The sequence below is a fragment of the Ambystoma mexicanum genome, chromosome 5p (genome assembly GCF_040938575.1).
Source record: "Ambystoma mexicanum isolate Mex_15411 chromosome 5p, UKY_AmexF1_1, whole genome shotgun sequence".
In the NCBI taxonomy this organism is placed as follows: domain Eukaryota; kingdom Metazoa; phylum Chordata; class Amphibia; order Caudata; family Ambystomatidae; genus Ambystoma; species Ambystoma mexicanum.
In genome coordinates, this window is record NC_090930.1 from 34521961 (window position 1) to 34539880 (window position 17920).

Genomic DNA, 17920 nt, shown 5'->3' on the forward strand with positions numbered 1-17920 from the left:
TTAGCGCTCCCAAATCATCACAGCACTGTAGCATAAAGTTCGGAGGAAAAGTCCAGTAGGGAATAAACCCCAAATCATGCCCCCAAATGGTGGGAACGGGAGCGAAGGGAGCGAGTCGTGACAATGGGTTACAAGAGATCACATAGTCCGATTGTTTATACCAAATTCCAATTGGTCAGGTAGCCATTCCCATTTTGTTTCAGCACTACTTGCAGTTCTGCGGTTGCCCTTAGCAGTGTAGTTGGTCATGGGATGGTGGGGCTTAAACGGTTAATATTTATTGAGTGCTTTTGTGAATTTTAGTAAGGAATCCTCGTTTTTGATGCTCAGGGGTAGTGCGTTCCATACGATGGGGCTAGAACTTTGAAACTACTTCCTCCTGCTCTGCTGTATTTGTATTGAGGAACTTCTAAGAGGGCCAGGTTATTGGATCTCAGAGATCTACATGAGATTTTTTTCTTAATGGAGTTATTGAGGTAGCTAGGTGCTTTGTTGGTGGTACATTTGTAGACAATACTAAGGGTTTTGAAGATGATCCTTGCTTCGATTGGCAGCCAGTGGTTTTCTCTTCTAGTGCTAGATATGTGTTCAGATTTCTTTATCCCTAAAGCCGCTCTAAGGGCTTTCTTCTGTAATAATTGTATTTTGTTTAAATTGGTTTTGGAGGTTCCTAGGAATAGGATGTTGCAGTAATCTAGTTTTGTTAAAATCAGAGCTCTAGCCAGAGTGATGCAATTTACTGGGGTGAGAAATTGGCGGCTGAGTGCAATAAGTTTTGCTGTGTAGGCTGTGGACAAGGAGAGGGCTGCTATTTGTTTATTCATAGAGTGGTTGGCATCGAAGTAGACACCTAGCGTTTTGACTTGTTTGAGTACTGGGATCAAAGTACCGTCGATGTTAATGTGAGAGTAGTCCGGGTGGAGGGTGCTTATTCTTTTTTGGGAGCCCACAATGAGGACCTCCGTTTTCTCATCATTTAGGCAGAGACTGTTAAGGGCCATCCAGTTTTGGATTGTGGAGTAAACTTTATTGATGGTGAGAGTGTCTTGGGTGTAGTCGCCTGAGATAGGGATGAGGATCTGTGTGTTATCTGCTAAGTTGGTGTAGATGACACCCATATCATCTAAGGCTGAGAATAAGAGTTTAGTATATGCATTATAGAGGGTGGGGTGAGGCAGGATGCCTGGGGGACTCCAATGGGTACTATTATGGGGTCCGCTGCAAACTTTCCAATGGCAACTCTGGATGTACGGTCAGTGAGAAAGGATTTGATCCAATGTGTGGCGTTGCTGGAGAAGTTAAACTCTTTTTTTAGAGTATTGCATAGTTTGTCATGATCTACCAAGTTGAATGCTGCTGATAGGTCCAGTAGCAGTAGTGTGGCTAGTTTGCCTGAGTCTCTAATAGAATCTAGTTGGATTTTAAAATCCAGGAGGGCTGTCTCGGTGCTGTGATTGGGCCTAAAGCCTGATTGTCTGGCTCCTAGCAGGTTATTTTGTTCGAGGTGAGTTTGTATTTGGTTGTAAGCTATTTTATCAATGATTTTAAGTAGGACTGGGACAGTCGTTATGGGCCGGTAGTTTGTGGGCACTAATGGGTCTAGAGTGGGCTTTTTTAGTAGAGGGGTGACCCAGGCCGCTTTAATGCTGACTGGGACCTGATTTGTGAAGAAGGAGGCATTTACGAAATGAGTGATTATAGGAGTGAGGGTAGGAGCACAGAGTTTAATTAGGTGTGCTGGAAAGTTATCACCTTTACAGTTGGAAGCTTTACGTTTGGATATAGTATTAAGTACTATATCGTGAGAGACTAAATTGAAGAGGGGGGCGGTATTTTCTATGATCGTGGAGATCTGGTTGGCCGTAGAATGTTTGTCGAATAAGAGGTTTCTTTTGGAGGTAATTTTGTTTTGTAGTAGTTTGATTTTAGATGCCAAGGCATCTTGGATGGTGTTGCACCAGTCTTTGCTTGGTTGGACTGGGTTGATTATAGGGATCGGATTCTCCAGCTCCTTGAGTATGGTGAATAGCTCTTTGCTATCGGAGGATGCAATACTGATTCTGGTATTAAAGGCAACTGCCTTATGGGCGATGATGGCTGATTTATAGATTTTGTTTGCCGAGTTGAATTCTTCCAAGGCTTCTGGGGAGTGGGTTTTCTTTAGGCGGTGTTCGAGCGATCTTTTGATCCGTCTAAGAGAGACTAGTTCCTTGTTGAACCAGAAGGAGGATTTATTGTCCTTACGTTTAGTTTTATTAACGCAGGGTGCTGGGGCGTCAATTGTGCTGGTAAGACAATTATGGTAATGGTCTGCCAGGGCACAGGGTTCTTTAGCAGTAATATTGTTATTGAGGGCATTGGCTAATAGGGGGTTGATGTTTTCTGCTGTCAGTTTGCGGATGTTTCTTGTTACATAAGATTCTTCAGCAACCGTTTTCGGTAAGTCTGGTTTATTGCACAAGATAGTGAAATTTATACGATGATGGTCTGACCAGGGTACCGAGATGATGGAGTCTATGGATACTGTAGTGTTGAGTTGTAGTATTCAATCTAGTAACCTCCCTTTTGTATGGGTAGGGGCGTTCACAAGTTGTGTGAAGGCCATGTCTTTTAATGCACTGTGTAGTGCATCTGCTTTGTGGTCTTGGGGGTCATTAAATCCTAGATTCAGGTCCCCTAGGACTAGGCATTTTGTGTTTGGTTTAATAAGTGGCGTTAGCAATAGTGGTATGTCTAATTCTGGTTGAGATATAGTGTAAGGTGCTCTGTAGATGGTTATTTTGTTTATAGTGGTTTTGTGGTCCGTAGCTAGTTTAGCTAGCAGGACTTCGTAGCCGACTGGGCTCTCAATAGGGCTGGTTCTTATTTTGAGATGTGCTTTTGCAATAATAGCTACTCCCCCACCTACTGATTTTGTTCTGTCCGTTCTAAGAATGGTGTAGTCTGGAGGAATGGCAATAGAGAGCGAGGGGCCGGAAGCTTGGTGGAGCCAGGTTTCTGTCACTATGAGTAGATCAAGTTGTTGCTCAATAATGAGGTCATGAATTTCTGTGGCATGCGCAGGTATGGACCGCGCATTAATGAGGGCTGCTTTGAGGTGTATGGATGGAGGAGGCTCTTGGGCTGGGGGGGATGGGTGAGTGTTAGTGGTCTCAATGGTGTTGGATTGTTGTTTGGTTATGGTGGGACTTTTAGGGTGTTTAGATTGGGTCCTTGATGGGGGTAAGCTTCCTGTGTTAGCGCGATTGGTGAAGGTATTAGCTCTAGGAAGGTTGGTGAATCTAGATCCGAGTCTCTGGGTTCTTATGGGGCCTAGAAGAGGGATTTGTTTGGATTGATTGACTTTGATGGGGTTCCTGGTTGGAAAGTAGGAAGTTGTGAGGGTCTGTGATCTAAGTCTAGTGCGTCTAAGTACACGGAGGACTGGAGTAGTCGGTATAGGTACTAAGTGGGGTGTGTTGTCTCTTTGTGGCTTTTGGATGCTTTTATGGTCTATTAGACCATTAATCAGATGATGAGGATTGGGGAATGGTTTAGTGCGGGGCAAGAAAGGCGTAGGGCATGGGTTGGGGTAATGGCGGGGGCAGGCTGCTCTGGAAAGGCCATTGTCAAGGATAAGGAAGTGGGTACCTGTGCAGGGTGTGTCATACGGTACGATACAGAAGGGGAACATCATGATTAGTAACCAACCTTGCATGGTTTGGATTGGTTTGGATTAGGGAGGAAGACAGGTACTGGCTAGCTGTGGTGTACCTGGAAATCTCTCTTATGGAACGTGCCTGGGCCAGTAATAGTGCTGTCGGCTACTGCTATTTAGTGGGGCTAGCTAGAAATACAGATCTGGACAATGACAGGGGCATAAGCGTAACTAGGGTTGCAGTGTGCTAGGTCCTAGGCAATTTAGTGGTGAATAGTACTAGCAGTGGCAGTGCTGACTAACATCACAATAGTCGAGATGCGACTGGGCACCTATGTGCAGAGAAGGGCAACAATGGCAGTGCTCACAAACATCACAATAGTCGAGATGCGACTGGGCACCTATGTGCAGAGAAGGGCAACAATGGCAGTGCTCACAAACATCACAATAGTCGAGATGCGACTGGGCGCCTATGTGTAGAGAAGGGCAACAATGGCAGTGCTCGCAAACAACACAATAGTCGAGATGTGACTGGGCACCTATGTGCAGAGAAGGGAAGCAATGGCAGTGCTTGGCTCGAAGTTTGCAGGCAGACTACAAGAGAGTGTGTATCAAGAGATTTAGCAGTAATCTTGAGTAATGGTAGCAGTACAGCAATAAGACAATGTGCATAAGATTAGACCATGCAATATAACATTTAGAGGGGCAGTATGCAAGGACAAGTTGTCAATGTAGACCATCTGTGCATCGTGCGGGCCAAAAGTGGATTACTAGAGGTTGGTGGGGCGGTGCGGATGTAGAGGGGAGCCGCATTAATAAAAGGCAGCCTTCAGCTATAGGAGAGGGTGCTCCTGCTTGGTTATTCCGTATAAGACCTTTAGATATTGTTAGTTTGGAAGCTCACCGTAATGTCCGCAGTCCTAGGAGAGGTGATTAGGCAGAGGCACGACAGGAGAGCAAGGACCTAGAGCAGCCTGCGGCACGCTCGGTCAGCTCAGTCAGGTGCCTTAATCCGTGTGCCTTCGTCCGTGGGCCGGCACTCACCTGCCGGCGAAGGGGATTGGGCAGTTCCCGGTGCTGGCTACCAATCAGGAGGCTTCTGGTCACCAGCAGTGACTGGGGAGGGTGCAGGAGGCATGGGCAGCCATCTTGGAAAGTGCAACGGTCCTCATGGTGCACAATGGCGGATGCCACAAGAATTTTACCAAAAGTTAGGTAAATGAGGGATTCGTCAACTGAATGCAAATTATACCTTTAGCTGCATCCAGGAATAGAAATATGAAGGTATGAACATCGCGGGGCGCAGATTCATCCGCAACGTCAGCTTGGGCTGCTAATAACGCCCCAAATTTTACCTTAACACCCGGCGGGGCGAAGGTGATGAAGGAGCTCCTCCTGCAGCTGTAATGGGCGGTCAGTGCTCTAGCTCAGGCCCGTGCTGAGAGGATGCATTTAGTCCATGTCCCAAAGCAGCCACTAGAACACCTAAGCAAGAGAACTAGAGGTCTCCTTTCCAGGGATGAGCCATATGTAACTAAAAAGCAATGTACCAAAAACAAAGTGTTGGTGTGTTAAATAAAGAGACACAAATAGTTTTACACGTTTCTGTGTAGCACGTTAATTCTCTTTTGCGTAGGTTTGATCAGCTAACTGATACTTGAGCTGGCCTGGTGAGTAAAAATGACCCATGTTGTGTGTGATGAGGTGATTGAGGGTTTGCCTGCTCTGGATTTTAAAACAATGGTATTGGGGAGTGATGAATTATTGGACGATTTTACACAATGTCAGAAAAAATTGTTGTTCAGATGAGCTATGATTAGTAAGAAAGTAATTTGGAGCAATTGGAAATCTGCTTTGACTCTGAAAATTGAGACATGGACAACAGACATGCATGCGTTAGCAGAAATGGAGATGGTACTGTACAAGAGAGAGGGGAAAAAGGGATTGTTTGAAAAAATCTGGTTAGCATTTCCAGAGGTCGAAGTGGGCGGGAGCGGTCGGGAGCGGTGCTCCAATACTTTTTATTTTTAAGTTTCACCGTTCCTATACTTTTATTTTAAAAAGAAACCGTTCTGGAATGGTTTAGTTTTAAAATAAACGTATAGGAAGAAGTTGAAGCTTGCACTTCAGTGCACTGCACTGAACATTCCCATAAAGAGCAGGTATGTTTGTTTGGGGGTTTGGATTGTGTGTCGTAGGGGGTGTGGCAATGGGGTTTGCGGGAGCTGGGGCAGGCCAGCAGGGAATATAGTTCCACTACTTCTTTTCGTACACTTCAACCACTAAGCATTTCTATCATTGTACTAAACTTGGCGATTTTGGGAGTGTATCTGTAGGGGTGGGCATGTGGGAGGGCTGATTAGGGGGTGATGAGGAATCAGTTGGGATATGATGATTTATTCTCCTTTGTATATAGTTGTATTTTTAATTTGCTTTAGATATGTTTATCTTATCTGTATGGTAGGGTAAACATGTTATTTTGTACTTTGTTAACTTGTAAATAAAAGTTTAAAAAAAGGAGCAAAAAGAAAAAACACCCATGTTCAGTTCTTAACACTGAAATGTTAAGCATATACTGTATAAAAACAATGGCTTGTTAAATGAGGCATCACTTATAAATTGCCCCACTTGAAAGGCTGTCAACACAAAGAATGTGGGGCGCCGGTTGTGAGACTCCAGAGGATCTCACACGCTGTGTTTGGAATATGCATATTCCGAACACATCGCAGTCATCTACAAGTCAACAGAGATCAGCCAGCCGCACATCACAAAGCAGCGCTCACCGGCACAGCAGGCTGCTTAATCTGTTGTCTGGCCTGGCAGCTTTTTGTGTGGGCCCCTTACTGTGCCCACCTCCTGAGCTGTTTGGCTCTGAGCCCCGGGCCGTCGCCCGCCACCCGGACCAAGAAACAAAGAAACAGGGCTTCCTGTAATTTTCTCTTTTCAGACTGTGGATGCGCGCCCCCCTGGGCATGAGGTTGTGGCCCACTAGAGGGGCGCGCACCACAGTTTGAATACTGCTGCTCTAGAGGGAGAGTATTTAGGGAGAGAGCGTTGTAGATAGTGCGGGCAGTGGCCCCAGAAAGCCTTGTGGATTATGCAGATGGTCTTGAACTTGACCCTTGCAGCCACAGAGAGCCAGTGGAGGGATTTCAGCGCTGGAGAGATGCGATCCCTGGGCTTGAGGCCAAGGATAAGTCTTGCGGTTCTGTGCTGGATGAGTTGTAGAGGACGGAGAGTAGCAGTAGGAAGATTGAGAAAGAGGCTGTTGTAGTAGTCCAACCTAGAGAGAACCAGGGATCTGGAGATGGTGAGCCTCTGGTGGAAGGTAAGAAAATGTAGAATACCTCTGAGGAGGTGCAGCTGGTAGTGAGACTAATTTGAAATGTCAGATGATGTGAGAAGAGAAGGAGAGAGTGGAGTCGAAAATGACCCCCAGATTTTTTGCTTCATTAGTAGGTGAGGGCGCAGGGCCAAGGGAGGCCGGCCAGAGTGAAAGCGGGAGCAGGGTTCCCAATGAGGACGATCTGTCTTACTGGCATTGAGGCAGAGATCATTTGCAGCAAACCAGGATTGATTTACGGACAGTCAGTCGGGGGTGAGCGAGGAGGAGTCTGAGGACGAGGGTAGCCTGAAAGAGAGCCACGTGTCATCCGCATAACACTGACAGAGCCTTTGGGCTAAGGGGGTCATGTAGACATTGAAGAACTAGAGGGATAGGATAGATCCTTGGGGGACACCACAAGTAAAGTGCTAGAGGAGAGGAAGGAGCCAAGTTCCAAGAAGGGCGGTCAGAGAGAAAGGAGGGTATCTGGTAATGTCCCCATACATAATGTCGCTGGGAAAAGCCATTGGTGACATATATGTTGACATTATGTATTCGGACGGGTTGCGGGGATGTTCCCTACTCCCCTTGCAAAAAAGAAAAAAAACAGTGGTTGCGTAGGAGTCCCCCGCATGTTCAATGTAATGTCTCTGCAAAAAACTGACTTTTTCGTCAGGAGACATTTTTCCGGGGACATTATTACATGGAACCGAAAATAGGCGAGTCACGCCAGGGCCCTATCTGTGCTGCCCAGGGTATCACGGACACGAGCGATCAGGATGTTTTGGTTTACCATATCGAAAGCAGAAGAGAAGTCAAGAAGAATGAGGACAGAAGGAGAGTTAGAGTCAAGTTTTGAGAGCAGGTCGTCAGAGGTGTTCCGAAGAGCAGTTTCTGTGCCTCTGGATGCTCTAAAACCAGACTGATGGTCATGGAGACAACCCACAGATTCAGTGTGGAAGAGTAAGATGAGAGATAGCCAACTTCTCCCGGCGTTTCACCCAGGAAAGGAGTGATAGAGATTTGGCAATAGTTTGCCGGAATAGAAGGGTTGGCAGAGTTTCTTTTAGCAGAGGGTGCACAAGAATGCTTGAGAGAAGTGTGGAAAACTCCTGTGGCGAAGGAGAGGTTTCAGAGGTCGCCCAAGGCTGGAGTGAGGGTGTAAGTATTGTCCTTGATGGTTTTGGAGGAGTAAGGGCCCACTTGTTTAGAAGAGGCTTTCAGAGACTTGACTATCAGGTGTGACAGGGGCGAGAGAGGAAAAAAGAGGAGTGGGAAGGGTGGGGGCAGCCGAGGGTGGCCAAGATAGATGTTGGTGCAGGAGGGGTTGCAGAAGAAAGAACGTACAGGATGTCCTGTGTTTTTGCGGTAAAGTGTGCCGCCAGGGGCGAGGGGTTCAGTAGAAGGTGCAGCTGTGGTAGGGTTGGCCAGTTCCTTGAAGACCTTGAAAAGTTCAGCCGTGTTGTTGGATGCAGCAGAGATGCAGGCTTGAATATAGGCTCTCTTCCTGGAGTGGAAGATGTTACGGATTATGAATGTGATGTTACAGATTAGCCCTGATTTGCGAAAGGCACAGGAAAAAGTGCTGAAACATCTGTCATCACAGAGGGCATTTAATAAAACAATGTGGACAACCATCAGATTGAAACGTTATTTTCATCCATTAAATAGTGTTTACACTTTGTATCAAAATGCATTATACATGTGGCGCAGTAAAGGGTGGATGGAATACACTTTTGCAAAATACTTTTTCATCGGATTAGACGAACTCGAGGTCTCCAGTTGTTCACATCCACCAATGCGACACACTTAAAAATTATAAATTTGACTCTGGTCGCGGGGGTACACCAAATTGATATCGCCCAAAAAGTTCCTTGTATCCAAACAACCTAAATTCGATTTTTTTTTTTTGATAAATCAGAATCTTCCAAAAAAAAAACAATTACATGCTAGTACTATGCAGATGTCACTCAAACCAGAACTATACAAATGCAAATGAAGCAATCAAACAAAAAATACAAACTAATGCAACAAGTAAATATACCAGCAAAATATAAAGGTACAAGAAATAAATTGGGGAAAGAATAAGTGACAAAACAAACCTTGGTCAGCTTTCGCTTGCTGTACTACCATGTTTGACACTTCCCACAATTCAGATTGGTTCCATCCTAGCACATTCGCTGGGTCCTTCTCCCTCTTATTTGTCTTTCCTTTGCCTTCTTCCTGCCATCCTCTGGATTCCCACATTTACCATCCTTCTAGTTCTGTTAATTGTTTTTCGTAACTCACAGGTGCTTTTTGTTTCCTGCAGCGAACTCTTCACCACTGTGCTGGATATGCTGAGCGTGCTCATTAATGGTACATTGGCAGCGGACATGTCGAGCATTTCTCAGGGCAGCATGGAGGAGAACAAGAGAGCCTACATGAATCTTGTAAAAAAACTCAGGGTAAGAAGTACATTCTGGACCTGCCTGAACTATGTGTGTGCATATGTTTGGTACTATACGGCCCCCCCACCTCCAAATCCCTATTCTTCCCATGACTCTGTCCCCTCTACCCCTTATGGCTTGTGTACACCCCCTTAAATGTATGGCTTCCCCCCCCCCAAATGTATGGCTCATTTCGACCTCCTACCCCTACCAAACACCCAACCCCATTGGTGGCTAGTGGTCCCCCCACAACAACCACCCCCCAGTATGTGGCTAGTGTAAGGTATTTCACTCATTCCCCACTACCAGTATGTGTTTTATGCCCCTTTCCCTGTCTGTGGCTCATGTCTGTCCTCCCCACCACCTGTTTATGGCTAGCATGCCTTGCTCGACCACCTGTCTGTGGCTAATGCCCCTCTCCCAACCAGTCTGTAGACCATGTCTCTCTTCCCCACTACTCCTCAACCAAACCAGTCTGTGCTGTGACTTGCGTGTCCCCCCCCCCCCACCCCTGTTAGGTAGATTTTTCATTTACATGCCCAATCTCCTTCACCTGTGAGGCCCCGTAGCACTTTATGCTGGACTCCTGTTTTTTTAAAATCTGGCTCCTCATTATTTTACTCTGTGTATGGGAATCCTTGTTCATTACTGTTTTCCTCCATATTTTGTAAGCCATCTCTAATTTACATTTTGTAGCATACAGCACCTTTGGTGTAGTGTTACTGGAATCACTTTGTGCTTCCCTTTGTATTTTCTTTGATTTTCCTTGTGGGAACACATGTTCCCAAGGGTAGAGGGATACTTTCTTTTACTTCCTGCACTTTATATAGTGTGATCAGCACACCCCACCTTATGTGGAGTGCTGAGGGGTTGCATAGTATTGCTTTTCTCCCTGTTTCTGTAAAATGTCTGTTACAGTACTGTAGGGAACGGGCGATACTAACCCGGAGGATGGAACTAGCCCTCAAAGATGCAGAGAAAAACCACAAGACCCGACAAACGCAGAAATCCTGGCGAGAATTAAAGAAGGTTTGTGCCCAACTAGAAGGTCACACAGCGGACGCAGTAGCACAGATGTTGCTTAACACTAAGCAATCATACTACGTCCACGGAGGCAAGGCAAATAAATTCCTAGCGGCCAAATTAAACAAACAGAAATCCCGTAACTATATAGCTGCCCTAAGAAACGAAAAAGGGCATATGAACACAAAAGAGGAAGAGAAACTGAAAAATAATGGTCCGGTTCCATGAAGAACTACTACAAGGAACAAACCTAAATGAGACAGACCAAAAATCCTATCTACTGGCTACCCATCTACCCCAAATCTCAGACAAGGACTCAGAAATACTGGGGAGGCCATTCACAGCTCAAGAAATCAATGAAGCTATCTCTTCATTACCAAGGAACAAGACCCCAGGCGGCTTCGGAAATGCATACTACAAAACGTTCCGAACACAACTACTGGGACCCCTCACCCGACTTTTCAACACAATCGGAGACACTGGATCGATCTCCCCAGACATGGCAAGATCATCAACAATCCTTGTGCTGAAACCAAACAAGGACCCTGCCGAATGTTCAAGTTACCGCACGATAGCACTCCTAAACACGGATGCAAAGCTATACACAAAGATACTAGCGAATAGGCTATCGCAGATCCTCCCAGATATCATCCACGAAGATCAAGCGGGTTTTGTTAGGGGACGCCACACTCAAGATAACGGTAGAAGAGCCATAAATGTAATCGAATGGGGGAGTTGTACAAATCAGAAATTTGCAATAGCGGCCCTAGACGCTTCACCTGCTTTCGACAGCTTGCACTGGGAATACCTTCGGATGATCCTGGAGAAATTTGGATGCGGGACACAATTCAGCAAGATGATCCTGGCAAATTTTCAACGCCCATCTACATCATTCCGGATAAAAACCCGCGACTCAAAACAAGTGGAGATACGGAGGGGTGCGCGCCAGGGCTGCCCCCTATCCCCACTAATATTCGCAATGGCTATGGAGCCACTAGCAGCGCGGTACAGAGGAGACCCTGATATAAAAGGAGTGCAAATCAAGGAGACCAAGCAGAAAATAGCATTATACGCGGACGATGTGATGCTCTATATGGGAGACACTAAAAATACACTACCGAGAGCCGTTGAGACACTGGCAGAATTTGCCACCATATCCGGTTTCACAATCAACTACAATAAATCAAAGGCACTAAACATAACGGAGGACGTAAATACAATAAACTGCATGAAGAAGAGATTCCCCCTGAGATGGGAGGAAAACACTCTAGAATACCAGGGAGTTCACCTGGCTAGGAAATTTGAGGACTTATATAAATCAAACATCCCCCCCTCTTTGGAAACAACTAAAGGCGGACCTGCTGAGATGGGATAACCAGGAACTATCGTGGTTCGCCAGAATAGCAGCGGTAAGGATGACCCTTCTCCCCGCCTAATATATGTGACCAGTTCAATACCCGCGGAGATCCCGCCACAGATAATCATAGAACTTCAAAACGCGGTATTTAGATTCATATGGCCGAAAAAGAGACCCAGAATACAGAGACACATACTGTCCCGTCCCCCGCTCCTGGGAGGCCTGGGGGTTCCAGACTTGGGCAGATACATGATGGCAGCGCACTTAGGCCCCATACTACAGTGGGCTCACCCAGCCAACACCAAAGGATGGAGAGCCATAGAACAAGCATCCACACAGATCCCGATAACCGCGCTCCTAGCATTGAACCCCAAGGCCCGCGAAACAGAAGGAAAACTACTAGGAGCTACTAAAACAGCCCTAAGTAACTGGGACAGAGCCATGAAAATGAAAAAGATCAAACGAGGGCTGGGCCCACTATCCCCAATAGCACATAACATCGATTTCACCCCAGGCTTGAAGAAGAATTTCTGGGTAGGATGGAAAGGCGCAGACACTCTAACATTACAGGACATGTACCAAAACGGGGACCCAATCCCCTTCTTAGAATGCAAAAAGAAATTTGGTCTGGGGGAAAATGAAAGGTTCAGATACATGCAAGTACGACACTGGATCTCCCACCCGTCATTGAAAAGAGCGGGAACAAGAACCCTAACAGGCTTGGAACTAACAATACAAGAGGGGAAACCAGGGAGAGGGGTATCTAGAATTTACAGACTGCTCGATGGAGCACAGCCAATGGACAACCTAAGATATAAAGAGAATTCGGAAAAAGATGTAGGAGAGCCGATAACGGATACAGTGGGACCAGATATGGACAAGAGCTCATATAGCCTCCAAATGTACAGGAATTAAAGAAGCTGCATATAAATTATGCTACAGATGGTACAAGTCCCTCCACAGATTACACAAAATAAACTCCGAATATCCCCCAAACTGCTGGAGACAATGTGGAGGGAGAGGTGACCTGTTCCACATGTGGTGGGCATGCCCCAAGGCAATTACCTATTGGAAGGAGATACTAGGACACATCAAAGACATTACAGGCAGAGAACTACCACTATCACCTAAAGTGATCCTGCTGGGAGCAGAGGCAGAGGGTATATACGCGGCATCAGGCATATATCCACTTTAATAACGCACTTACTATCAGCGGCACGAATGACATTGGCACAAAGGTGGAAAACGCTAGAGCGCCCAACGACACCATGGTGGTGGGTGAAAATATGGGGAGTAATGGCAATGGAGAAGGTAACAACCATAAGAACGGAGACTTACCTGAGATACTTGTCCATATGGCCCCCCTTTAGAGACTTTGTCGGAGACAGGGAAGCCCACTTCTATAAACCACGGACCCTCAGAAATATATCGATAATCTAACAACCCAGAACAGAGAAAGAGAGAAAGAATCAGCACGACGAGAAAAGGGAACAAGGCGAAAAGTAAAGGGGGGGAGGGAGTTAACTGTCTAAGTGTTACACTCAAGAACCTATGTATGAAAGAAATGAACACTGCAGAGACTCTAGCCTACTGGGTCCCCCTTACGAAACTTTGTCGAAGAAAGAGAAGCCTATTCCCTCAAACCTAGGGTGGTGGAATAATAATCTATAGTTTAAAAATTGGAGGCAACTTACCCAACAACGGGTGAAATTAACCCTGAATGAAAATTTGGTTTTATGCATTGTGTTAGCAAAGTATAATGACTATATGTTGTAATCGATAATGCCTCTATCGAAAAAAAAAAATGGTTACAAAAAAAAAAGTGTTACAGTGGCCAGCATAACTGACAGGCTGGTAGCAGTGGACGTGTTCACTGACTTTTGTGTTATTTCTACCTGTGGGCTCTGGTAATGCACAGAAGATTCACTATTGACCCAAAATGGTTGCTGCTTTTTTTTTTTCGCCATTTCTTGTGTGCTTGTCCTTTCTTGGTCCTTCTGCTGCATTGAGTAGGGGAGGTCCTGGTTTGACTTTTATCTTTGGCGGGAATCCCACAGGATGCCTGCCAAGGCTCCAGAGTGTCTGTAGAAGACAGGAAACTAGGGAGGAGTCTGAAACTCAGCCCTTTGTCTTCTGGCATACCTGCCTGGACCCAGTTCCAATTGGGAGGCTGGCTATCCTGAAAGGATAGTCACTATCCCGACACCCCCAAAGTTTGAATGTACCAAGTGTGCTGATTGGCTGGGTACCTGGATAAATGGCCTGGATCATGAAGCTGTAGACAAGTTGACCACTGGAACAGAAGAACCAAAGATGAAGACGACCTGAGATGCCTGCTGCCCCTTCCAGTAATCAGTGAAGCCTGCTGAAGTGACCTCTGCTGTTCGGACCCTGTTTTCGAATTAACATCTAAGCTCTGTAGAGGATGACTTCCTCCCATGGACTGGTGGGCATAATCAGTCCCAAGACAACCTGCAATTTGAGCCATTCCACAACGTGCTTCGACCTTCCTGGGCTGCAAACCGCCAATACCCTGGGACCTTCGACCATTCTGCGGTGCATCATCTTTCGAAGAATGAATCTTCCTGAAACTTTGGTGGGCTCAGGCTGGACATGCAGAAGCAAGATTCCACTCCTCAAAGACCTCAGCCCGAGACCGACCGCTGTGGACCCGAAGAAATGGGGGCGGGGGGCATCTTAGGCTGATGAGATCATTTCCGTCCAGGAGGGCAATGATGACGAGGGAACCAACGGAGATTCACCCCACAACGGGGACGACAAGGGTTTCCATCGATGGAGGCGACGACGAGGGGACCCAGGGCGATGAGGCCCAAGAACACAGTGCTCCTACACCATAGATACCACTGAGAGACCTTTTAGTGGACATTCTCGCGACACTAGATATGCTGGTGTCTGAGATACAGAGGAGGATGCCCACTCCTCCCACAGCACCAGTACCAGCCACCATGCCACCACCCATCGCCCCCCTCTCTGCCGCTCCTCCCCCCTCCAAGGGAGACTGAATCGGACACAGCGACAATGGGCACAATGACGACGGTGGGATGGGGGACCTCCCGTCGCCCCTGCCCAGGGCCTCACCGCCGGATGAGGTAGGATCTTTCCACGAAATGATTTCCCAAGCATCAGAGCTTTTCCAGGTCACGCCAGAGGAAAAGAAGGAAGGCTTCTTATATCAGCGCCGGGAGGCGAAGAGGAAGACCATCCTTTCGGTCCTGCTCCTGGACAATGTTTGGGGCGAAGGGTTGGCTCTGCTGAAGAACCCCTCTACAGCCCCAGCGAAGAGAGAACGGCTGGAGAAGAAGTACAGGGTGCCGTACTCTGCACCCAAGGGCTTACGGTCTCAACTGTCACCGGACTCAGTGATCTCGTCGGCCACCAGGAAGAAGTCGCCGAGCTCGGCTTCCTCCTCTTCATTCATCCCTCCGGACAACGAGGGGAAGAAGTTGGATTCGATGGGTAGGAAGGTTATCTACTCTGCAGAAACGACTGTCAAGGCTTCCAACGCCCTCGCGATCGTGGCCAGATACGACCGGTAGCTGTGGTTTAAGCTGGCCCTGTTGCTGGACTTCCTCCCCGATGACAAGCGGGTTGAGGCATTGGAGATCCTTCAAAGGTGAGATGGCGCTGGACCACGCCATCAAAGTGGCCCTGGACATCGTGTACGCAGGTTTACGTCAGATGGGGGAATGTATTTTGTCTTCACCGTCGTGGCTGGCTTAAGGCCACCAACTTTAGACAGGAGGTCCAGACAAGGGTTCTGGACATGCCCTTTGACGGGGACAACCTGTTGGGAAGCCTGTGGATGAATCCCTACAGGCCATCAAGGTGGACACGAAGACGGCACGTGCCCTAGGCACCCTACTGCAACAATGACCAACCTTTCGTTCCTCAGGAGGAAAATCTATCTGCTCATTGAAGGGTTTCGGAAGGGGGAAGCTAGTACTTTTACCGCCAGCCCTCCCGTTCCTCGACCCTGGAAGCCAACAGGGGTCACTCCAAGGCGTTCGGGCCGATGTCATCTTCAGGGACCGCAAGGCGGCCTTTCGCCCTCCAAGCAAGATTGAACCGGCCAGGACGTCGGGCCCCCACCCGTGCACCCTGGTTTTAGGCCAGCTGGCGAACTTCGACATGTGGGAGAACATCTCCACCAACAGATGGGTGCTGGACGCTCTCGCCTACGGACACACCTTGGGATGCCAACTAAAGTGTCTGCGAATACCACCGGTGGCCTGGCAGGAAAACCACGTCCCTCAGCTGCTGCTGGAGGTTTGGTTAGCGAAGGGGGCGATCAAGCTCATGCCACAGCAAGGCCGGGGTTCCTGAGTATACTCAAGGTACTTCCTCGTAAGAAAGAAGACTGGGGCCGTAGGCCCATTCTCGACCTGCAACGTCTCAACAAATACATAAAGTCCCAGAAGTTCCGGATGACACGCTGCAGCACATGCTCAGCCAGCTGGAGGAGGGGGACTTTCTTTCGTCGTTGGATCTGGAGGACCCGTACTTCATGCCCTCATACACAAAGGACAACACAAGATTCTGCGCTTCGTCGGTCAGGGGAAGCATTCGTTCAAGGCCCTGCCATTCGGGCTGACGTCGGCACCCAGAGTCTTCACCAAGGGCTTGGTGCCAGTCGCAGCCCTTCTGCCACTGCAAGGGATAATTTTATTACCCCTACCTGGACGACTGGCTCATCCGGGCCAAGTCAAGGGACACCGCCGTCGAAGACACGGAGCGGACCGTCTGTCTTCTGACGGATCTGGGGTTCTCCGTGAACTATACAAAGTCCTGCTTAACTCCATCACAGGACGCTCTGTTCCTGGGTTCTAGGCTCAACACGGTGTCATGACTGGCGTCACCGTCGTTGGAGAGGATATCGGCCATTTTAGGCAAGGTGCAAGGGCTTTTGGCACTAAACATCGCCACAGTGAGGACCATCAAGTCTCTGCTCGGCATGATGTTGTTGTGCATTTACCTGATTCAGGTCTGCAGGTTACGAATGCGACCTCTGCAGGAGTTCCTTGATGCCCGTTTGGTCCAGGTGTCCGGAAGCTTCCAGGACAGGATCACTCTTGATGCGGAGTTCCGACGAGCGATCAGATGGTGCGACGTATGCTCCAATATTGGCGGGGGAACTGATTTCCCGAGGCCCCATACCAGGAGCCGGTCACGAGAGATGCATCTCTGGAAGGATGGGGAGCCGACACCGGCTGCCTTCACACCAGAGGCCTGTGGCTCCCAGAAGAGAAGACCCTGCACGTAAACGTACTGGAACTACGGGCAGTGTTTTGCGCCCTCAAGTCGTTTCTGACTTACCTCAAGGGCAAGGTGGTGAGGGTCTTCACAGACAATACCACCACAATCTTTTACATCCGGAAGCAGGGGGGGCACCAGATCCCCGGCGCTCTCCAGGGAGGCGCAGGACTTGTGGCACTGTGACTCGCCGTTGCCCAGAGGATGTTCCTCATTCCATTCCACCTGGTAGGAGTAAAGAACACTGTTGCTGACTCCCTTAGAAGGGAGCTACGCTCTTGCCACGAGTGGGAGCTTCGGCAGGACCAAGTGGACAACCTGTTTGACAGATGGGGCAATCCCCAGATCGATCTGTTAGCGACGGCGACAAACACCAAGTGCCGGAGGGTCGCCAGCAGGTTTCCAGATCCAGAGAAGCCAGAGAAGACCAAGGCACAGGAAAAGGTGTCTGACCTACCCCTGAAGGCCCAGGCAAAGTCATCATCGACAATCGAGCTGGTGGCGGCTAACCTCTCGAAGGCAAACAAGGCTGACCCGGTCAAGGGGGGGGGTCCCAGTGGCTCCCATGGTACCCCTCCACTCGGCGAAGCCAGTGGAAAAGACACTATAGACCGAGACCGACCCCTCAGGATGCAAAAGCGGGGGCGGCCTCAACCCTGCTACAAGGCACAGATATTTCTTCCTCGGATGAGGGGGACCTGGTGTTTGTTCACACAGTCCCAGAGGGTGTGGGGAACGAAGACAGCGTTAACGCTGAGGGGGGCGATGCCGGCGATGTCAGAAATGCAGACGAGGGCGTTGGGCCCAGCAAACCTACTCCCCCGACACCTCCAAGGGACATATCACTGGATATCCTCTCGACCCTCCACACCATGGTG

General features: G+C 48.2%; 1 protein-coding gene across 5 annotated transcripts in view; it reads left to right on the forward strand.

Annotated features, from left to right (window-relative positions):
- The window catches only part of MED12 (mediator complex subunit 12), a 1704158-nt gene that overhangs the window by 1235602 nt on the left and 450636 nt on the right, over positions 1-17920 (forward strand). For all 5 annotated transcript variants that reach the window (XM_069612388.1, XM_069612385.1, XM_069612387.1 and 2 more), the window contains exon 34: positions 9274-9409. In XM_069612388.1, the coding sequence (XP_069468489.1) occupies positions 9274-9409 (136 nt within the window). The remainder of the gene's footprint in view (positions 1-9273; positions 9410-17920) is intronic.